The sequence below is a fragment of the Rana temporaria genome, chromosome 3 (assembly GCF_905171775.1).
Source record: "Rana temporaria chromosome 3, aRanTem1.1, whole genome shotgun sequence".
Taxonomy (NCBI): domain Eukaryota; kingdom Metazoa; phylum Chordata; class Amphibia; order Anura; family Ranidae; genus Rana; species Rana temporaria.
The window spans coordinates 423491407-423515845 of NC_053491.1; the positions used below are offsets into that span (position 1 = coordinate 423491407).

The window sequence follows — 24439 nt, forward strand, 5'->3', positions numbered from 1 at the left end:
AAGACCCTCCCTAAGCTCAAAAAACAGTATTATTTAACCATTTCATGAGACCAGAGTGAGTAGCAGCTGAGAGAGCAGCAGTGTATTTGTATTTAGCGTGTCACTTGCCACATCACCTGCCACAAGTTGTGGATTGTGCACTGGTCACGTCACCTGGCCACATCACCTGCCATGTCACCTGCCACAAGTTGTGGATTGTCCACTTGCCACGACACCTGCCACAAGTTGTGGATTGTCCACTTGCCACGTTACCTGGCCATGTTACCTGCCACAAGTTGCGGATTGTCCACTTGCCACGTCACCTGTTCACATCACCTGCCACAAGTTGTGGATTGTTCACTTGCCACATCACCTGGCCATGTCACCTGGCCACATCACCTGCCACAAGTTGTGGATTGTTCACTTGCCACATCACCTGGCCATGTCACCTGGCCACAAGTTGTGGATTGTCCACTTGCCACGTCACCAGGCCACATCACCTGCCATGTCACCTGGCCACAAGTTGTTGATTGTCCACTTGCCATGTCACCTGGCCACAAGTTGTGCATTGTCCACTGGCCATGTCACCTGCCACATCACCTACCACAAGTTGTGGATTGTCCACTTGCCACGTCACCTGGTCACGTCACCTACCACAAGTTGTGGATTGTCCACTTGCCACGTCAAAAAATAAAATTTTTAACATTACATTCAGCCGAGTTGTCATAATGACAATCGGCTGTTTTTTTTTTTTTTATCCCCGTACAGACCGTATTTTCACCGCCACTTCCCGGTATGTCTTCTGCGGGACTGGGCGTTCCCCAATTGATTGACAGGCTTCCGACCGTCGCATACTGCGCGTCACGAGTTGCCGAAAGAAGTCAAACGTCGGTGCGCAGGCGCCGTATAGAGCCGCACCGACGTTCGGCTTTTCGGCAACTCATGACGCGCTGTATGCGACGGTCGAAGCCTGTCAATCAGATAGGAACGCCCAGTCCCACAGAAGACATACCTGGAAGCGGCGGTGAAAATACGGTATGTACGGGGATAAAAAAAAAAAACTGCCGATTGTCATTATGACAACTCGGCTGAATGTAATGTTAAAAATTTTTTTTGGGGTGAATCCCCGCTTTAGGGACATTGGGCGCAAGTGACGTTTAACGTCCCTCCCGTCATCCAATGGCACAGAGTCGAGTGGGGGCCTATCATTCGCTCGCTCAACTTCCTGTCTATCAGGGGAAAGGGTCGGCGCGTCTCCTCTCCCGTCGCCGATAAAAGTGATCTTGTGGAGAATCCGCTGCAAAGACCACTTTCATCTTGAAGCAGACCACCCGTTGTTTAAAAAAAATACCGGGATTATGGCAGCTATCTGCTGCCATAACTACAGTATTTAATGTCAAATTAGCGACTTATATCGCCGTCTGGTGTTCCCTAAGTGGTTAAAGTGTTACTAAACTCAGGACCCTGCATTCACTATATATGGTCTCCCAGAATACGCTTAACATAGAAATACACTTTTTTTTTTGTAAATATAAACTTCTATATACTGCTGATGAGAAAAGGTATTTAGAAGTCTTGTGACTTCTATCAGTATCTGGTTAAAGCTTGTAGGAGGAGATTCATTATACTCTGATTGTCCTATGAGGCTGCAGGACCTCTGACCCTCTGTCTGGACAGAGATGATTAGCCCTGCGCTGATCAAATGCACCCAAGGAAAAAAAAAACCCTCACCAAACTGAGCATGTGCAGAGTGACTCCAAAGACTCTTATGGATTGGGGACTGTGGAAGGAGGTCAGAGAAGACAGGATCAAACTGCTTTTTTTACACAACGCAGAGGACCCTTAGGTTCCACAGAGAGTATAACAACTTTATAGACTGATATTACTGTTGTGGGTATAGTAACTTTATTTCTAGTCTACTTTTATTCATCTGAATGATCCTGAAGTTTGTAAACTTATTTACTTCCTTGATTTCTGTGACATATAATCACTAAGCCCTGTGACTAGGCAAGCTACCGTGTGACACATTTCACAGAGCCTGCCTTCTGAACTACAGAGCTGAGACGCAGAGTTTCAGGAGGCGGAGTCAGCACAGGAATCATAGATTGCAGGCGTCAAGGTACCATGGGATATATAGTCCTTAGAAACTGAAGTACACAGCAGAGGAAAACAAAGCATGCAGGAAATCCAGGAAGTTGTGAAAAGAGATGGCCAGCAGACAGGCAAAACTCACAACAGGAAAGGAGATTTTTCAAGTAAGCTTAATTGGATTGTCAAATGTAACTATTGATTGTATTATTTCAATGCCGTTATAAAATGAAAGCATATGATGTGACCATAGAATTCCCTTAGAAGGTACATCAAGCCTTCTGGAAATACTTGTTTGCTGGCTGTTCCCATTAATTCTAAACCAGTGACCTGGAACAAGCATACAGAAAATTAGTGAGAAAAGTCAGGGCTCATCTTTTTATTTACCCCCCCCCCCCTAGGGAACTGCTGAAATTAAATCTCCAGACTGCTAAAACTCTCCTTGCAGCACAGGACAGCACTCCGCAAGTAGGACATCTATGGATTGCAGCTATTCAACAAGCCAAAACGCAGGTACTGATGACAGACAAAAACAGCAAAAAAAAAAAAAACAACAAATAAACCATATACTCCACGAGTGCTGGGATGTGGACACCTTTAGAGCCACACCCATTATGTGATACAACTCCCAATCAGCTGCTCTTCTCTATATAAATCTACCACATTATGCAGACACTTGCTTTCATCCTCCAAGGCTCCGATGAAGAGGGAACCCTTCAAAATGCGTTAGCCTACCATTGAGCATTTGCCCTTGCATGGGCACAACTCATTTTATATGAATACTTTGTAACCTAGTCTCTATGAATACGTAATTTCCTTTTATTTTTTTATCCACTGTTTAAAAATAAACTATCATTTTTATCCATGCGTTGGATAATGCGCCTTTCTCCTCTTTTCTGACAAAAATAAAACAGCAGTATGAAAGCCAGGAACCAAGTAGAGGAGATTAGGAATGGAAGTATACATAATGCTCCAGGATTCCTTTAAATCTTGATATGGTACTTGTTGTGCTTTCACTTTCAGTTTGGAGAAAAGAGATTTGCAAAAAGAACTGCTACCCTTTACTTGTCAAGAGCCAGCGCTCAACTGGGCTTATTAATAATCATAAGCCATGTAGGACATCGAACCATTAAAAGCACCAACAATTATGATATAAAATAGGTCTCATGCACACCGAGCTTAATATATATAAAAAAAAAACTTTTATAAGGGTATTTCATTTGTTTTTGCAGCCTGCATTAAAAAAGGGAAGGGTTCAGTTCATTCCCAAGTTTCAGCACCAAAAAAATTGAAAACTAATAATAAAAATAAAAAATAAAGTGTGAATTGGGCCTGAAGGATGAACAAGAGCATCAAAAAAATAAAAAATATATAACAGGTGCAGCAAAAAAAAAAAAACACCCCCACACAGGACTGCTGAAGCACCTTCCAAAAGCCTGGCATCAGAAATGGAGTGATATCCACCTAGAACATGTGAACAGAATACCTTGCAAATCTGGCAAACAGAAGTCTGATGCCGAAAAGTTTGAGAAGCACTCTCAGATCTAATACTGTGCGTCTTGAATAGTTGGACCCCGACCATGAGTCATTTTGACCTCCATTTACAGCATGCTTCATGCTCTCAGACTATTCCTCTTATGCCGTGCCCGCATCATCAGCAGGTAATCTCACAAGATTACGGACCCTTTGGTATTTTCCCGATATACTCCATGCGACTTGCTACGTCACAGGGGGTGTAACATGGGCGCTCAGGATCAATGGAGTGAGCAGGTCCACTGCACATGCACAAGCCACAGAGGAAGGGCAGAAGTATGCTAAAGGGAAGAAGCGGCAGACAGGAGCTAAAATTGTGCAAGCTTAAAGGGGTTGTAAAGGTTTGTTTATTTTCTAAATAGGTTCCTTTAAGCTAGTGCATTGTTGGTTCACTTACCTTTTCCTTCGATATCCCTTCTAAATGTTTTTTTTTCTTTGTCTGAATTTCTTACTTCCTGTTTCTCCTCAGTAAACTTTCCATCATCATAAAAAGCCGTTCTGGATGGGGTTAGTCAGCGTGCTCACTTCCTCCCTTGGGACGGTGAAGACAGTAGTCCCAAGGGAGGGGGCAAGCACACTGACTAAACCCCAGCCAGAACGGCTCGGATGATGGTGGAAAGCTTACTGAGGAGAAACAGGAAGTGAGAAATTCAGATAAAAAAGAAAAAAAACATTTAGAAGGAAAAAAGGTAAGTAAACCAACAATGCACTAGCTTAAAAGGAACTCATTTAGGGGGGGGGAAAAATAAAACAAACCTTTACAACCCCTTTAAGTTCGGATATATAAAAACAAAGCTACACTGAGAGGGGAAAAAAGCAATGGGCATTGTAGGTGGATAAATCAGATTGCAATGTAAAAGTATAAATCGAGTTTACCACAGCTTTAAATTGTAGGGGTCTGAAATGGAACTGAGCACATGAGACTGCCTTGAAAGAGGCCAACATCAGTCCCAGAACTCTTATGCAGAACTGGAAAGTTGGCCGACTCCTGGCATGCACAGCCCGAGTAACAGTGCAGAGTTTGACGTTTCTCCTGGGCAAGAAGCTTTAGCTGTGTCTAGGAGGAGACCCAGATAATCCATGCAACAAGTTGGCTTCATCCCTGACACCTGAAGGATTAGGATGCAACAGAACGTTGGCAAAGTCTGAACCATCAAACCACATTATCAAATCAGAACATGTGCAGGTTATTACCTAAAGGAGGTGGTCATCTTGTTATCCCACAATAGGGATGTCCTGAGAATGTAGCAAGAGGATTAATAGGGTCAGAAACTTAAACACTCCTTGAACCTTGATCTACAGGCAATCCGTCCCGATCTCCAGAGGTGGACGATCTGATCCCACGCTGAGCCATCAACCACGGCTTTGTTGTGGAAGCGGGTGCAGGGGACATGTCCGTCAATGGAAACCCCATAGTAACTATGGGTGACGTCACTTCCTATTCTGCTTCTGCTGCTGGAGATCGGGTCGGATCGGTTTCAGAAAGGTATGTATAGCGATTTTATCTTTACAGGGCTAGTGAGGTTAGTGTTAGAATGTTGGTGGCTATAGATGCAGGGATTTTAGTTTTTGCATGGACTTCCACTTTAAGCAGGACAAAATTCCAGGCTGTCAATGTAAAGGAGGTACACTGCAGGCAGCCCCAGATCATTAGTGGATTCAGAGGTAGAGGCACATGGAGAAGTGGGACTGTTCCCCATTTGTCTATGATCTGACATTGTGCAATTTAACACAGATGGCAACGTAGCTCAGTGTACAGGATACTCAGGAACTGGTTTGCAGGCAGGAGAGTATTCAGATGGCCAAAAGGTGACCAAGCCCTTGTACGCTGTCAGCAGAGACAAATGGATAGATCCACGTGTGACTTGCAGCCAGGAGGACGAGCGCAACAAAAAGGCTTCCTCTACGCTGAATGGCCGGAAAAACGCACAGAGCTGACGCACGCCACCACCCAGTGAATGACATTTGTGCTCAGTCCCTTAGAGTTACCCCTTTAGACAGCAAACTGACTGAATTGGGAATAACCAATTGCCCCCAACAGTCCTAATGAGGAACTTCTAGTGCTCAGTCCACACGTCCTACTCTCAGAACGTGTGTTCAGAGACAGTGACAGACCTGGATCTATGCCACGGATCCGAACCCGGAAAATGCTCTGCAAGTAAACCAACCGGTACACTTAGGTCAGGAAAGCACAGGGCACAGTCCCTAATAGTCTAGCCTGGAATGTGACCAAGAACATTTTTACAAGAACGGGTTGAAATTTGTATAGCAGAGCACATCAGGTTCAAGGAACTTTAAAAAGGAAAGTATGCAAATCGAAGTGTAAGCAATCTACTGATTCAACCCATTTAATAACTTTCTGTGCAAGACAAGTGCATTTTAAAGCAAACCTGTCACTACAGGCAACCTGTAAGAATAAACTCAGAATCAAAAACTAGCACTGACAAGTGAGGTTTGTTATGATCAAGCAGCTGCCTTCATCAATGCTAAAGCATATATACCGCCATATATACCGCCACTCACTTAGTTAGGCTAAGTTCACACCTGAGTGTAGTGGGAACATGCATTCCTGCTCACAGTTTGAGTATTTTAGCGTTTCCGCTCATCGTGCATAGCGTTTCCGCTCATCGTGCATAGAGTAGCCCATTCACTTGAATGGCCTGTTCTATGCACAACAAACACTCCAAAACGTTTTTGGCGCACATCGTTGTGCATTTTTTCATTGAGCACCAACAATTCTTTGCACTGCAAGTGCGACACATGCGAATGGCCCGGTTCACACTGGTGCGACATACGATCCGAAAATGGTTCCCCATGAGAGCCATCCCAACTGGTCTGACACAAGTTGGTCCATTTTCAGCCCATTCAATAACATTGAAGTCGGATCAAAGTCAGATCCTCGTCCTAACCATCTTACTTGTGACATCCAACGTGGAGATTACAGCAGCAGGAAAAGGAATTTATGTCACACAGGGATTGTTTTGATTGTTCAAAGAACAAGTGGGACTATGTCCAAGTTGGAGAAAAATCGTATCCTCGACATAACCGTTGTATGACTGTCATCCTATTTTGCCCTGCGACATCGGTCCTGCTTGGTCCTACTTCCATCCGAGTTGAATGAACAGGATACGATTTTGCTCCGACTTTGAGATTGGTCAAAAGGACAAGTCAGGCCACGTCTGAGCAAAATCGTATCCTGTTCATTCAACTCGGAGGGAAGTAGGACCAAGCAGGACCGATGTCACAGGGCAAAATAGGATGACAGTCATACAACGGTCGTGTCGAAGTCAGGTTCACATTGGTGCGACATCGGTCCTACTTCCATCCAGCTTGAATGGACAGGATACGATTTTGCTCCGACTTAGACATTGTTCAAAGAACAAGTTGGACTATCAAAACAACCCTAGTGTGACAAAATTCCTTTTTCTGCTGCTGCAATCACCATGTCAGATGGTTAGGATGAGGATCCGACTTCAATTATATTGAATGGGCTGAAAATTGACCAAAAGTAGTGCAGGAACCTTTTCTAGAGCCGGACCAGTTATGATGGGTCTCATAGGGAACCATTGATTTGTACTCGTCATGAGACGTGCTCTCAAAGTCAAAACGTGTCTCGCACCAGTGTGAACTGGGCCTAAATCACATTTCTGAAACGTGTGGCAAAAATGCACATTTTCTGTGCATTTTGTTGCATGTTCTAGAAACACCAAGTGTGAAGAGAGCCTCAGTCAGTATGTTAGTATGCACATATAGTGTTAAGTAGTAGAAACCACAATCTGGCTCTTGCCTTTTCTCCAATACAATTCACATATATAAAAACACATTACATAATAAACACATGGAACGAATCAAGCTACTCCCAAACCTATGCTGCAGATGTGAAGTACTGACAAAGCGGTCCTTGTCGGCACATCTCAGTGCTAGGAAAGTGAAGTTTTACTACAGGTTAAGTATCTAGAAAAACAAGTGTGAACCAACAAATGCATTACCATATTGCAACAGCACATCCAAACCAATGGCAAAGGAGAACGTGCCAAGTATGTAAACACACTTGCTGTCAGTAGGTGACACTTGACGTTCAATCCTTCAGAGTGTAATGTAATTTACACCTGCCTCATTACACACGCATTCATTTAATCAGGAGGAACATATGCTGCCATACACACGTTAGGCTTGCTGAAGAACTCTGAGCACTGTTAGAAAACATAAAATATTCTTGCCAAATCAAAAAGGAAAAAAAGTTCAGGAAATCAGATTTTGTTTCAAAGACACACCCAGTTCATTTTATTCTATGTCACTACCACAAGCGAGAAGGAAGCACTCCAAAGCCAATACCAAGGTACAAGGCCATGTTTACTGTCAATAACACTGACCCAAGCCATTTCACTTCAAAGCCTGATCAGCAGCAGGAAGAGGAGATTCTTTTTTTCCTGTACATGAGGATTACTAACCGTCCTATATTGTACCTTAAAGTGAATCTGTCACTTTGCACATTCAGGTCACTTAAAGTGCAACTAAAAAGGCAAAACTTTTTTATTTTTACCTTTTGGATGGAATGGAGGGGGATTAGAACACCTGTCAGGTTTTTATTGCTTCCTGTGTCCCGGTTAGAAGAAAGAGAGAGTGAATCTCCCCGTTTACCACCTTCCAATGGGACAATCGTTTTGGTGATCCTGGTGACAACACTGGAAATACCTTACTTTGGAGGGATTTTGCGCGCGCAAGACGCGTTCCCCGACTTAGTTGGGGTAGGCGGTACACTTTGGTGGGGGTGGGTCAGCCACGCCCCGTGACCTTTGACCTCTGGGGAGGTTCCAATTCCTGAGTCCTAGGCTTATTCTTCAATGGGAAACCCTAACCCAAGGCTCGACAAATCCTGGGCGCCATGGCGACTAGAAATGGGGTCCTGGCGACTTGGCTTGGAAGGGGGGGGCATTATCTGGTGGTGAGCCGTTGATATTACAAGTTATTACCACCAGATGTGTAAGTTGGCGCCATCTGGTGGTGGCCGTTGGTATTACAAGTTAAGCATTACAAGTTAAACAGCAATTCTAATGTAATTTTTCACTATTTTCACTGCCATCTTCTTCCCTCTAATTAGAACCCCCAAACATTATATATATTTTTTATCCTAACACCCTAGAGAATAAAATGGCGATCGTTGCAATACTTTGTCACGCCGTATTTGCGCAGCGGTCTTGCAAGCACACTTTTTTGGGGAAAAAAATTACACTTTTTTTAATTAAAAAATAAGACAACAGTAAAGTTATCCCCATTTTTCTTTATTATGAAAGATAATGTTACGCCGAGTAAATTGATACCCAACATGTCACGCTTCAAAATTACGTCCGCTCGTGGAATGGCGTCAAACTTTTACCCTTTAAAATCTCCATAGGCGACGTTTAAAAAAACTCTACAGGTTGCATGTTTTGAGTTAGAGGAGGTCTAGGGCTAGAATTATTGATCTCGCTCTACCAATCGCGGCGATACCTTACATGTGTGGTTTGAACACCGTTTACATATGCGGTCGCTGCTCACGTATGTGTTCGCTTCTGCACGCAAGCTCGTCGGGACGGGGCGCGTTTTCTGGCTCCTAACTTTTTTAGCTGGCTCCTAGATTCCAAGCAAATTTGTCAACCCCTGCCCTAACCCATCTAACCCCCTAACCCCACCAATTAGACACAGATTGGTAGTAAAAACACAAAACACACCCCCTTACTCTATCCAAAATGAAGAAAACAAGTTTTCCTTTAGTTAAGCTGGCCATAGACTGGTAAATTACCCTCCCCCCCCCTTAGCCCACGGGCTGCAGGAAAAAAAATGTTTTGACAAATTCCTCCATCCACACAAACAAGGTAGACTGAAATCCCATATCCCCACCCCTACATGCCTCCATTTGGAAGATTTACCCTCTTCTCCTGTTTAGCAGTAAAATTCCGATTACTCATTTCTTTCTGTCTGTGACAATTTGTCACCAAGAAAACTGGAGGGCATGAACATAACCAGTGAGACACAGATCACAGTAAAGGCTTGACAGGGGTTCCAACCCTTCCTCACGCTAGCCAACACAAAAGGAAGAGGTTTTGGCTATGCGTACATTTTATAATCTTCTAACCTTTTGTATGTCTCTGGCATGCGTCTTTAGGCATGGTTCACACTGAAGCGATTTCAGATCAAACTTGGATCGCACTGAACCGCATGACAAGTGACTTAACATTTCTTCCTATGGTGCCTGTGTACAATAATGCAACGCACCTGGGGGGGATCCTGTGCTACTTGCAATGCGATGCAGTACAGTGCAACTTTGTGGTCCATAGATCTCTATGAACATGCATCAAAATTGCATCTACATGCTTTTTGCTTGCGATTTGTGCCAATTAGGAGCCGACACCCACTGGTGTCCTAACAATCAGTGACTCGTCCCTGTCCGCAGCAGGATGCGTCATCGTTGTTAGGACGCCGGCAGGTGGAGGCTTCCATAAAAAACAGCAACTCTCCCCTGCTGACTGACAGCAGAAATGAGTCACAGTGGTAAAATATGCATGAAAAGCGTATCAAAAACCGCAGTGAAAAACTGATCAAAATTGATTGAATGAACAAGGACAATCTATGAGAACAACCGATTTGCATGTTTTTAGCAACGATGTTGAACACTTTCCTGTCCCAAGATAAGATAACCTCTAAAATAGAAAATACATTTCCCTTTAAGGTAAACTAGAGAGGTAAAGTCTTCTCTCTCATATTACATTATATTACGTGTATAATAATAAACCAGTAATGGAGAGGCGCTACCCAGTTAAGTTGCTGTTGCCGTGGTAACAAAAGACACAGCATTTAATGGTAGATACATTTAGAACACAAAGCAGCCATCTGGGTATTTTGGCCAGATAAATCTATGTTGATTCACATTAAAGCCCAAACATATTTAGTTCCAATGAGTGCAGCAGGAAACAACTGGAAAATACACTTGGCAAAAAGCACACAGTCTGCACACAGTACAGACAATATGGAAAGTTGTGTAAAGTTTGGCAAATGCTCAAAATGTCATTTGATCCTAAATTAGCATACCCAGTTCTTTAGGATTTAGAGCGCTAGGACTATTTAAAGAAGTCCCCCAATGTAAACTTTATAACAGAAGTTTTTCAGCACTGGAAGAACGCCGGTCACTGTAAGGGCACATAGAAAACAAATGTGTTCTATGTGCCCCATTCACACTACAATACAGCATGAGGTGCGATGAAATGCAGACATGCTGCATATTGGCACACCACACTGGAGGGCATTGCATACGCAGCCTCCCTGAGGACTTCCACTCCTTATTGGCAGCAGCAGGAACTGCCGTTGTATTGTCACAGTTTGCTGCCTATCCTAGAATGCTCCGGAAGTCACGTGGCGGCCAACTGCGCTTGCGCGATGCGTTCCAATGCATTCACGACAGTGCACACCAGTGAAACCTTGGTCGGCATCCAGGCTCTTTCCTTAACATCCCCGTGGATTGGAGGAGGTTAAAAAAAAGAGCCAGGAGGCCGAGCGAGCACGTGAGGCCGACTGGCCACTTTCCCTTAAGTCCACGTCGCCCTGAATGACGGTTGCTGGTGTGTACTGTCGAAAATCCATTGGAACGCATCGCACTTGCGTTTGGAAAGCATCGCGCATGCGCAGTTGGCCGCCACGTGACTTCCGCAGCATTCTAGGATAGGCAGCAAACTGACACTACACCGTCAATCACAGCCAGAGAAACGGAGGGGGCGGAGAAGAGTCGCTGCTCTGTGTGTGCACCTGCTTGGGTGCCCCCGCAGCAAGAAGCTTGCAGTGGGAGTACCCGGCAGGGAGGGGCCATGAGCGCTGGCTTGGGACCCGAGGAGGATCCGGACTGCTGTGCAAAACCAACTGCAAAGAGCAGGCAAGTATAACATGTTTTTTTTCTAAAACAAAAGAGTTTTTACACTTCAAATAAAGTTCCTGAAAATAGGTCTAAGGCCAGCGCCTGCATCTTCTTCCCGGCTTTGGCTGTCTTGACTGGCTAGCATAGGATGTCACTTCATCCTGGCACAGTCCTGGAAATGGAGCTACGCGCGCGCAGCTTCATGTACATTCCTCTGAGGATTGTGTATAGGCAAGCAAGTGCATTTTATTGCAAGAGAGACATTGGGGGCAATTCAATAAAGCTGCTGCACTCACTTATCTGGTGTTAATCCCTTGTTAACTTATGAAACCAAATTCATGAATCATTTGCAACACTTTTGGTTCTGACAGCGACTCGTGCACCAAATTCAGGTAGTTCTACAATGCGCCACTTTTACATTGTAGTGCAAATTCAAAATAACCTACTTACAGTCTTACAAAAGTGGAGGCAAGACCAACTCTCTATTGATGTACAGAGAGAAACTGGTGCCGACAGATTTTGGCAAACGTCTCACAAGCGTTCTAAAAGAGGTGCAGCATTTACCAAATTCAAATACAAGTTCTAGGCAGGTCCATGAATTTGGCACATGCTGCACAACTTTTAGAACACAAAAGACTTTTGCGACAGTCTTTATGCATTCCAGGGAATGTTTGTCTCGTCTGTAATAAAAGGCCTGCCTGTTTACAAGGTTTATTATTTTTTGGACATTCAGTTCTGCTTTACGCCTGGATGGTGGTTAGGAGTGCTGTCTGTTTTGTAGGATTCCATGTCAAGGGGTTTCCCTGTAATATAAATAATCCAAAGAAGATTCTAACCCCTGCCAAGGTCCCCTGTCCTGCATTTTAAATGCTTGGTGAGCTGAAGCTTATACATGCAGACTTGATAATTTAATTCTCCCTGACCCAAACATTTTCCCTGTTACCAGAATCACATACCATGACACTAATAGTATAGAAAACTTAGCCCATGCCCACATTTTGTAACACTAAACACCAAAAAAAGATAAAACGCAAACAATCAGTTCCGATAATAGCAAATAGAATAACCCACTGATTACATAAGTAAAGTTATACAATAACATCTTTTAAAGGGCACATTTACATTTGTGTGGTGCGTTAATGCACGTTGAATAACCAGTTAGGTAAAATAACGTCTACTTTGGTAAAGTAACGTCTACTTTTTAACCTGTACCTACAGGTAAGCCCATAATAAGGCTTGCCTGTATTTATACGGGAATCAGCCGGTGACATCACTGCCACATGCATTCTGAAGGGATGGTAAACCTGTGCCGTACCTTCAGAGCGCTGTGCCGGGGTTCCTGCACATATGCGCAGGAGTGACATCGCAGCCCTGGCCATTCATACAGCCAGAGCCTGTGAACCTGGAAGGAAGACCAGGTGAAGATGGGAGCGACAGGGAGCTGTGACAGCACTGTGCTGGAAGGCTCTGTGTGCAGGCAAGTCTATCATAATGTGTTATTATGCAGTGCATACTAGCACATTATGGCATCGCTGCAGGGGGCCAATTTTTATTTTATTTTTGGTGGGGGGGGGGGGGGTTAATTTACTACTGCTTTAAAGTGTGTTGCTTTAATGCAGCCCATTGAAAGCAATAGACTTCCAACAAAAAGTTCCAAATAAGCTTTATGCACACGCATTTATCCCCGATGCATGAGATTGCAACAATTTGGTGCAGGCAGACAGCACTGGTGCAACATCCAGCCCCACTGCCGGCAGCCTGTAAAACACTGAAAGGCTGACAGCTTCTGTGGCTGGATGGTGCACTGAGCGGTACCAACGATTAGGGCAGTATGCACCCAGGGTTGACGGTATGGACTCAGGACACAGACTGTTTGCATTCTAGGCATTTGTCCCAGGAAGCATACTTCCCTAAAAGTGATTGTAAAAGCAATTTTTTTTTTTCTTCCTTAAATAAAAATAGATGTTATACTTTTTGCACAGAGCAGACCCCAAACTCCTCCCAGTAGGAGTCGCACCAATTTTGAAAGTAGCTCCTGCACTACTTTTTGCAGGTTCAGATGCGACTTACATAGACATCTGTGCATGGAGGCGCATAGATATCTTCCAAGTGGCACGATTTCAATATCGCCATTTGTGTGACCGGGGTGTAAATGCTAGTACCTTTGCACCGTCCAGCAGCTTTCAGCCTCTCCACGTTTTTCAGGCAGAAGGCAGAAGGGCTGTACGCTGCACCAGTGGCTTCCACTCACATACGTACATTCCCTACCAAATCAGCATAAAATATCTTTCTTTTTCTATGTGGTCATGTGACCACAAAGCTCCAGCTCTCTCCCCTTTCTCTGAGGCTGGTGGGAGTAAACTCTCGCCTGGCAAACATCTTATAGCTATGGACGTCGGCGGGATGACGTCATAGCTGTGGGGTTGGCAAAAATTACGCAGAATTGTTGGCCCTACAGCGATGCAGACTAGCCATAGATTTGCGGTCACATGACCACACAGAAAAACTTTAAAGAGGCTCTTCACCCTCAGGAAACACTTTCCTCCTCTCGCCCCCACCTCCCTCTGCTGCAAGAATAAGACTTTTTTGGGGCTTTTTCTCTTTAAAAAATGAAATAAAAAAATTGTGGTACCCACCCACCCTTGCAACTCATTTATCTAGACCAGGGATATGCAATTAGTGGACCTCCAGCTGTTGCAGAACTACAAGTCCCATGAGGCATAGTAATACCCTGACAGCCACAAGCATGACACCCAGAGGCATGATGGGACTTGAAGTTTTGCAACAGCTGGAGGTCCACTAATTGCATATCCCTGGCGTAGACTAATGAAGTGCACTGTCCAACCTTTGCCTCCTGTGATATGCATGTCACATATCCCAGGAGGCAAAGCACCTCATTCAGAAAGGAGGAGGGGGGCATGCCAAGCGGCGCATCATCAGGAGACTCACCGGCTGAAGCAGGAAGAGCCAGTGGGCCTCTTGATAATGTAATCATTAATATGGCATAGCGGGACGAGAAGTGGCAGACAAACAAGAGAATCTTAGCAGGACAATGCTTGATCCTCTGGGTGGATGAATATCAAAAACCTACACAATGCAGCACTCGGTAAGCAGGGGGGGTAGTCGAGTTGAAAAAATAAAATAGAATGGGGGTGGAGGATAGAGATTCACTTTAACTAAAGGTTTTTTTTATGCTTCAAAATGTATTAGAAAATGTATACTGGGAATATCAGAACAATGGGGAGGCAGTGTTTAAAGAAAGGTGTGTCACTGTACCTTTCATTTTATTTTAGGATTGCTCATCAAGAACAGCAAGGATTAAGAATCATGTATCTTATTTTGAACTAGTGTAGGTCACAAAAAAAACACACACAAATCTTGCACGCGCAAGAAAGGTGTGTGTATAAGATAGACAGATCTCTAAATATCTATATAGATCGATATACACACATTCACAAGAAATGTATTGCCACAGTAACCAGGCTTCTAGCTGTCTAGCCAGGGCAGTTTACAAAAAGGGAAAGCCAACACCTAAACCTTTTTTTCACAACCTTGTCATTACTTTTCAATATTCCAACCAGTCCCACTGTAAGCCAGCACAGGGAATGGTACTAAGGGGACAAGCTCTGTTATGGAATTAAAGAGGGAGAAAACCCTGATGGGTTTTACTTCCTCTTTTCCCCCCCTGCAAAGTAAAAGCATAATGGGCTAGTATGCATCGCATACTAGCCCATTATGTGCCACTTACCTGCAGAAAAAGCCCACGATGTCACTGCTGTCCCCGTGTCCATCTTCAACCCCTCTTCCTTCTGGGGCCGTGGACGGCGGCCGTTACTGGCTGGAGTCGTGTAACGTCACAGGCACTATAGAAACGGCACTAACATGCAACTGTTTCCTAAACCGTAACGGGTTTAGGAGACATTTCTAGTACCTACAGGTAAGCCGTATTATAGGCTTACTTGTAGGAAAAAAGTGATTGTACAGAGTTTACTACCACTTTAAGTAACTCCAGGCAGATATAAGAGACACAAATGAATGCAGATCTGTATCCATTAGGACAATGGATACATGCAGGGACCTGAATTTAACCTCCTGCAGTGCCTGTACACAAGAATTGACACTAGGAGCGTGAGCATCACAAAGTGGCAGGTGTGTGTTGCAGTTTCCAGGTGTCAATGCAGAATATTCACTCTGCTGCTTTTTCCTTCCACTGTCCAGTCACAGACTACAAAAAAATAAATAAACCTGCATAATGAGATAGTATGCATTGCTTACTAGCTCATTATGAAATACTTACCTTAGATTGAAGCTGTTGCAATGGTCCCCGTACACCGATGTGACCGGCGACATGTCTCCCGGAGCTATTTCTGGGTTCAATTGCAATTGCCGATGATGCATGAGGCGCCGGTCAGGACACAGCACCTGACGAAACGGCCTGAGTGGGCCGACTCTTCAGTGCACATGAGCCGATGATGCAGTGAATATCTCCTGAACAGGGCAAGTTTAGGAGATATTCACAGTACATACAGGTAAGACTTATTATAGGCTTACCTGTAGGTAAAAGTGGTGTAACGGGGTTTACAACCACTTTAACTGAAGCAGGCAGACAAAAAGCAGGTCTCCTGATCTGCCAGACAGGGTAGTGCTATGTGGCAGAGCTGTGTAACCCTTGGGACTAAATGAACAGAAATACAATCTATTGGTAAGTACACAGATATTTCATCTGAGTATTTATTTGATTGCTTAGTTTTAAACCAATGCTTCTTAAATATCAGAATGGAAAGGAGTAGAAAAAGCTAGCCTAGTACAATGGCAAGGCCTGCGATAATGAAAAGTGAAGCAAGCAACAGTGACGAAAAGTAAGGTCATGGCTAAACACAAGTTTCGGCTAGGATCGAAGTGGCTGTAAAGGCACAAGGTTTTTTACCTTTGTGCATTTTATGCATGAAGGTAAAAATCTTCTGTGAGCAGCAACTCCTCCCCAATACTTATCTGAGCCACCTCTCGATACATTAATGTCAATGTGAGCTGTGCCTCTCTGGAGATTTGCACTCCAGATTGACCTTATGCAGCAGGAGCCATTGGCCATCACAGCCAGGAGACGGAGGGGGCGGGGCTGAGTCGCAGCTCCATGTGAGAAGAGACACAGAGCCGTGGGGTTGGGAGTGCGCCTGCTTGGGTGGCCCCAAAGCAAGATATTTGCTGTGGGGTCACTCGGCAGAAAGGAAGTGGCCAGGAGCGCTGGCATGGGACGTAAGAGGAGGATCTGGACTGCTCTGTGCAAAACCACTGCACAGAGCAGGCAAGTGTAACATGTTTGTTATTTTTAGAGAAAACAAAAAACAAGGCTTTAATATCATTTTAAGGCTATTTGCCGAAACGCGTTGGCTTTCTTTTAATATCACTACCATGTAACCAATAAAGACTTCAACAGAAATATCCGAGTTGCTGGCTCTCTTTATCATTTTATATTGACTACAAGTGGGTGGAGGACACTGAGCCAGAGCACTGGTTATCGGATTCCATGCCTGGACATATTTAGCTAGATTCAGGTAGCCCGCCCTAACTTTGCGGTGGCGTAGTGTATCGTGTTTACACTACGCCGCCGTAAGTTAGCGAGGCAAGTACATGATTCACAAAGTACTTGCCTGCTAAGTTACGACGGCGTAGCGTAAATCAGGCGGGCGTTATGGCGCCTAATGCAAATTTAGCTGAGGGGGCGTGTTTTATGTTAATGGGGCTTGACCTGGCGTGATTGATGTTTTTTGGAACGGCGCATGCGCCGTCCGCCTACATATCCCAGTGTGCATTTCTGCAACGTACGCCGCACGGGCCTATTGGTTTCGACGTGGACGTAAATGACGCAAATCCCTATTCACGGACGATTTACGCAAACGACGTAAAAATTTCCGAATTTCGACGCGGGAGCGGCGGCCATACTTTAACATTACTATTCCAACTATTTGATGGAATAACTTTAGGCCTGATAAAGCGCTACGTAAACGGCGTATCTGTACTGCGTCGGCCGGGCGTACGTTCGTGAATAGGCGTATCTAGTGATTTACATATTCTACGCCGACCGCAATGGAAGCGCCACCTAGCGGCCAGCCTAAATATTGCATCCTAAGATAGGACGGCGCAAGCCGTCGTATCTTAGATAGGTTTAAGTGTATCTCTGTTTGAGAATACACTTAAAAACTTAGGTCGGCGCAGATTCCGAGTTAGGTCGGCGTATCTACTGATACGCCGGCCTAACTCTTACTGAATCTAGCTAATTGTATCTGTTCCCTGCACCTGTTTTTTTTTTTCTTACAAGGCTTAAATGTGATGTTTTTTTGTCCTGGCTGTCTGTCTCCTAGGGTGATTCTATGCACAGCAGAGGACGACAGCTGCTCACCATGAGAAAAAGGCACAGCAAACAGAGAGATATACAAAGCAACTAGGTAGGTTGTAAAACTTCTATTTTCTATCTACACATGTACAATCTTTTGTGTAAATTTAACACCAACTTGGAACAAAGAACCAAAACATATAAATATGCTTTACAAGCCATTATGGACTTCCCCTTACCAGTATAAACGCCTTTACACAGTCAATGAACCAAATGGCTTCAAGGACTTTTATGCATTATTCCCATAATAAGTCTATTTTTCTACTAACAAGGTCATACACAGGCAGACTACTCACCTTGTCTTTCTCATGGGGCAGTAGACAAACTGGAGGGAGGGAAGATAATGATTCCAATCCCTGCTTGCCCTCTGATGCCTTGGCATTCAGCTTATATAGGGACCCCTCCTTCATGATTCTTCCATGACCCAGTGCCCGCTTAACTGCAAGCCTTAGCTGCTGGTGGAAAGCAGAAGCTGCACCTGTATTGCCACTGAAGGATGAACCCACATCCCGCTGACTCCACAGAAAGCGTTCAATGCTCTTCAGAGTAGAGCCCCCTGGCTCACCGAGCCACTCTATTGCTCGTCTCAATAGCCTATGCCAGTCCACACCTTCTGGCCGCCCCGGGCCTCTGCCAGTCTTAGGTAGTGACAAGCGACCAGGGTTATCAGGATCTTTGTAGGAGTTTTGCCCCTTGTTGGAAACCTTAAGGACCGTTCCATCCTTAACACTGAGTTCCAACTGTTCCAAGACAGTGTGGCGATCTAGGCCGTGCGACGTTGACACAGCATTGCAAACACGCTCCTCGGACGGGCGCTGTTTCTGCTTTTTCACCTTCCTGATGGCCTCCAGGATCCATTGCGTATATAAAGGATTTGCCAGCTTCACCATGATGACTGTATATCCATAGAGGTTTAGCCCTGGTCCTGGAGGGAGGAAAGGAGGCTGGCACTGCCCGGAGGCTGGCTCACCATAGCACACACCAAGCTCTCTTCACGCAACCTAGCCAAAGTCCAGGAGTCTTGTTATAGAGACGAAGGTCCACACAAATGCAAGAGACAACTACGATTTCTCCAAAATACTGAAACACGCAACCAGAAGTGACAGAACTTCAAATCTGTGAGAGAAAAAAAAAGATAAGATATTAACAAAAATAACCAGGAAATATTAAAATATATTATAAAACAACAAAGTGGCTTTCGTTTATTGCAAACAGATAGGCAGACTACTTCTCTTAAGGTACACCTGTGCCGAGAGAACTATAGAGGCTGCTACCGATAAACCTCCACCGCAAATTGTTTGGTTGCTGGTTTCTATATTTTCTGAGCCAAATTTGGCACAGGCTGGCAACAGCTGCAGTGAAAATTGTCACCTGAACCATGGCTGCATCCAATCAGATGCCGTCCCTTGTTCAGCCGCCACCATCGGTCCCCAGGATACAATAGCTCAGCATGGTGGTAGATTCCAGCAAGCTGAACGAAAAATATAAATATATAGCATAAAGTCAGCTTTACTGTTTTGTAAGCGTCGCTTTCTGGTGTTAAGGAAGTAAACGTTCCACTCTGCAGTGCTTCCCATATCCTAGACTGGATTGCCAGGCTTCCGCGTTCTAGATGATGCTGCCCGCTTCCAGAGAAAATAAGAGCCCCACATTACCAAATGCGAGTTAGGTGGCACATGCAAACTGAATGCCAGCTTTCAGCAGATGACACGTACCTGATCTCATACAGTATTATTGGACAGATTATGGTGTAGCCTCAGTAAATACAAAGAAACTTGGCAAGTATAAAAGTCCAGTATATGGAGCTTACATAAAAACCCAACAGGGATCCACCTACTACACACACACATACAAATGACATCTACAAACAAGCCATAAAAATCAGCACCCAAAATACAAAACCAAATACAGCTTCAAATAAAGTTATAGTAATGTGGTAAGGAACCCACCAAATTAAAATCTTCAAATCACAACAGAGGTAATGGAACGTACAAGTAGTGGAGTAAAAGGTGTCATAAGACCGGCCAAACATGTTACACTCTTCTAATACAATCTCCTTTACCAGGCCTCGACAAAATCCGGGCGCCAGGTCGCAATTGCGACAAGAAATTGTGACCTGGCGCCCGCTGGCAATTGAGGCCGCGGCGAGGGCGCACGGAGGCACAGGATCCTGTGTCTCCGTGCACCCCCACGCGATCGCGGCTGGCCCGCGACGGCTGGTAATTTAGGCCACGGCTTTGCAGCCTTGTGAAGGCCCAAGCTGCCTTCTGTGACCTGGCGCCATCTGGTGGTGGCCGTTGGCATTACAAGTAAAACAGCAGTTTTAATGTGTTTTTTTTTACCGTTTTCACGGCCATCTCCTTCCCTCTAATTAGAACCCCCAAACATTATGTATATTTTTTTATTCCAACACCCTAGAGAATAAAATGGCGATCGTTGCAATACTTTGTCACACCGTATTTGCGCAGCGGTCTTACAAGCGCACTTTTTTTGGGGAAAAAATTCACTTTTTTTAATTAAAAAATAAGACAACAGTAAAGTTATCCCAATTTTTTTTTTATATTGTGAAAGATAATATTACGCCAAGAAAATGGATACCCAACATGTCACGCTTCAAAATTGCGTCCGCTAGTGGAATGCCGACAAACTTTTACCCTTTAAAATCTCCATAGGCAACGTTTACATTTTTTTTACAAGTTGCATGTTTTGAGTTACAGAGGAGGTCTAGAGCTAGAATTATTGCTCTCGCTCTAAGGATTGCGGCGATACCTCACATGTGTGGTTTGAATACTGTTTACATATGTGGACGCTACTCACGTATGTGTTCGCTTCTGCACGCGAGCTTGGCGGGATGGGCGCGTTTTCTGGCTCCTAACTTTTTTAGCTGGCTCCTAGATTCCAATTTGTCAAACCCTGTCCTTTACATCTACAGAGACTATGCAGTTAAAGCCCTACCTTAAAAAATAAATTAAAAAGATTGGAATTAAATATTTTTTTTTTTTTTTTTTTAAGTACTGACAAACAGGCATCGTGCCATGCAGAACTGAGGTGTTTATGTGCCCTGTACAGCATTAAAGAATAACTAAAGACAAAACTTTTTTTTAGATTTGGATAGAATGGAGAGGGATTAGAACATCTGTCAGTTTTCATTGATGTCTGTACCCCCCCATTTGTCCTGTTTACCGTTATCATTAAAAGCGAAAGAAAACACCAAATTTTTGTCTCCAGAAAAGTAATAAAGGGAAATCTTCCAATGGGGACTCCAATTCTAATGACCTGGGTGTCTCCCAAGAGATTCCCCTTAGTTTGTAGAGATTTCCTCTCACTTCCTGTCTTAGCTATGGATGGGAAGTGAAAGGAAATCTCCCCAATGGGACACTGCTGGCAAAAAATAAAACAAAAGGTGGCTCTTACTCTCTATCCAAAATGAAAAATAAAAGTTTTGCCCCTAGATCTACTTTAATACTTACTCCTAGCTACTATACCATCATTAGAGTCCCAGCATATAAGTCAGAGCCCTGACGAAGGGGGAGTTCGCCTGATCCACAAAACAGGTTGGCTATTTTGTCATTTGTTTTGCCGTGAAACAATTTTAGCAGTAAAAGATTTTTGACTTCTGATTTGGCTCCCCACTGGACACTTTACATGTGTATTCTCGAATCTGGGTAATGCCCATACCTGAAAGGGTACCCAGATTTGTCAAGAGCTTCCAAACAAGAGCTATTGTGCCCAGTGATAATTTACGTCATCGGCTGAAAATCTGTACCCAGCAACTTGTTTTCACCTGCTGTAAGGTAGAGATTTTATAACAGAATAGACTGTACATGCATCTTCTGTCAGAGATGATCCTCCTTGCCTGTCAGTTTTTCTCCAGAATGTACATTGAGCCACGCATGCGCAGCTTAGCGTACAGTCTCGGCGTGTTTCTGTGCCAGCACAAAGTAATTGGTATGCACAGGAGTTATGTCACTCAGACTTGGCCAATCAACAGGCTGAAGACTGGAAGAGGATCAGAAGACGGATCGGTTGTTGATGGAGAAAAGTGCCGACACTACAGAACTGAGACGACCGCTTTGCCATGCAAGTCCCCGTTATGTGCAAATCTGCTTCATATACTAAAGCCAACCATAGAGGCGGGCTGATGAAAAAATAAACACAAGTGAGGTGGATAGAGAAGTCCTCTCCCCGCTGAAATATTGTATTCTTATAGCAAGGACTCCCCTGTCAGAAAACACCGATCAGTGGCTGCAGCCGCTAACATCCCGTATGACAGCAGCTGATCGTTAGACCGACTTTATATTGAGTGGAAGGGACCATAGACAGATCAGAATTCAGCTGAATTTCAATCCATCTATGGGCAGCCCAACACAATTTTTACTTTATTGAAGCGTCATAAGATGATGCACGTCTAAGTACTGCAACACGCTGTGGCCAGGCGAATTGTGCTGCATTTTTATACAGCGCAGTCCACCTTAGAGCAGTGTTGTGATGTAAACTAGTGACACAAAGAACAATTGTTTTCTATGTGCCCTATGCATGGATCTACACAGCTCAACAGATAGTGTGAACCAACCTCAAGGCTGACCATACAATGCACAATTTTATTGTGCGACCTCTTAAGCCAGGGGTGCCCAACCTTTTGAAGTGCAAGGGCCACTGAAGCGACTTGGTAACCGGTCGCGGGCCACAATGAATGGAGCGAGCAGACGACAGGCCCATGTCCACATCTTCACAGATGGAAGGGGACGGATCCCCCCCCCCCTTTTTTTGTGTGGATTGAATAAGAGGAAGGTGTGTGTAAATGACCACAAGTCTGTTTACATCTGTGGCTCAATAGAGGTGAACGAAGGGTCCAATTGGGTCACACTGATCGTGTCAAAGGGGCCTAAGGATGCTTTCACACGGATGCGCTGTGATATACCCACACCGAGGGTGCAACGCAGTGCACCTGTGGCTTTCCTGCTGTTAGCTGCACTTTGCCATAAACTTCCATTATATCCTGCAGGTGTGGTGCACCAACCCATAGGTAATAACAGAAGTCTATGGCTCAGTGCAGGTCATCGCAGGTGTTCTGCGCTGCACCTGCGAATCAGTTTGAAAGCAGCCAAGTAACCACTACAGAACAGATATGCCCATATATACACTGATTTTAGTATTAAACTTACCTTTAATAACAGTCTTCCATTCAGGTATCACCAATTGTTGCTGTCCCAGGCAGAGTGCATTTGGCATCACGACACCTGTGACAGGAGTTGGCGCTATACAGGAAGCATCGGCAACCCGCTATTCCAGAGCAGGAGGTCGCGGGCCACATCAGAGGAGGTCGCGGGCCACATCAGAGGAGGTCGCGGGCCACATCAGAGGAGGTCGCGGGCCACATCAGAGGAGGTCGCGGGCCACATCAGAGGAGGTCGCGGGCCACATCAGAGGACTCCGCGGGCCACATCAGAGGACTCCGCGGGCCACATCAGAGGACTCCGCGGGCCACATCAGAGGACTCCGCGGGCCACATCAGAGGACTCCGCGGGCCACATCAGAGGACTCCGCGGGCCACATCAGAGGACTCCGCGGGCCACATCAGAGGACTCCGCGGGCCACATCAGAGGACTCCGCGGGCCACATCAGAGGACTCCGCGGGCCACATCAGAGGACTCCGCGGGCCACATCAGAGGACTCCGCGGGCCACATCAGAGGACTCCGCGGGCCACATCAGAGGACTCCGCGGGCCACATCAGAGGACTCCGCGGGCCACATCAGAGGACTCCGCGGGCCACATCAGAGGGCTCCGCGGGCCACATCAGAGGGCTCCGCGGGCCACATCAGAGGACTCCGCGGGCCACATCAGAGGACTCCGCGGGCCACATCAGAGGACTCCGCGGGCCACATCAGAGGGCTCCGCGGGCCACATCAGAGGGCTCCGCGGGCCACATCAGAGGGCTCCGCGGGCCACATCAGAGGGCTCCGCGGGCCACATCAGAGGGCTCCGCGGGCCACATCAGAGGGCTCCGCTGGCCACATGTTGGGCAATCCTGTCTTAAGCTGACCATACATTATACAATCTTCTCTAGGCTGGTCAAACACACTGTACAATCTCCTTTAGACTTACCAAATTCATGAAATTTGAGGACAAACCTACACAATGCTTTATTGAAAAAAAGAAAACACACACACTGAATTCACATGAAATATAAGAGGTGCTCACACTACATAGTTGCTGGTAGATGAAAGTAAACTGTTCAATATCTCTACCACCAGGCAGGTGGTGCAATGGCCATTCTGATTTTGATGCCAATTGGATTGTTTAGGTTTATCCTCATATTACATCGTATTGGTAAAGCTAGGGCAGGTTGTACAACTACACTGTATAGTGTACGTGCAACCGAGGTTGTACAATCAGCTTTAAGGGTACCACACACTGTGCAATCCGATGTCTTTAGATCTACCACCAACTATGTAGTGCAAGCGCCTACCAGATTTGTTACAAAAGCTAAAATAATTGTTTGGGTTTGTCCTCCTATTACATTGTTTTGTCAAGTCTAAAGCAGCCACACACACAATACAAC

General features: G+C 45.1%; 1 protein-coding gene across 2 annotated transcripts in view; it reads right to left on the reverse strand.

The window, feature by feature from the left end:
- KAT6A (lysine acetyltransferase 6A) overlaps positions 1–24439 on the reverse strand; it is a 78261-nt gene that overhangs the window by 51143 nt on the left and 2679 nt on the right. For both annotated transcript variants that reach the window (XM_040346204.1, XM_040346203.1), the window contains exon 2: positions 18173–18992. In XM_040346204.1, the coding sequence (XP_040202138.1) occupies positions 18173–18766 (594 nt within the window). In that variant the 5' untranslated portion in view covers positions 18767–18992. The remainder of the gene's footprint in view (positions 1–18172; positions 18993–24439) is intronic.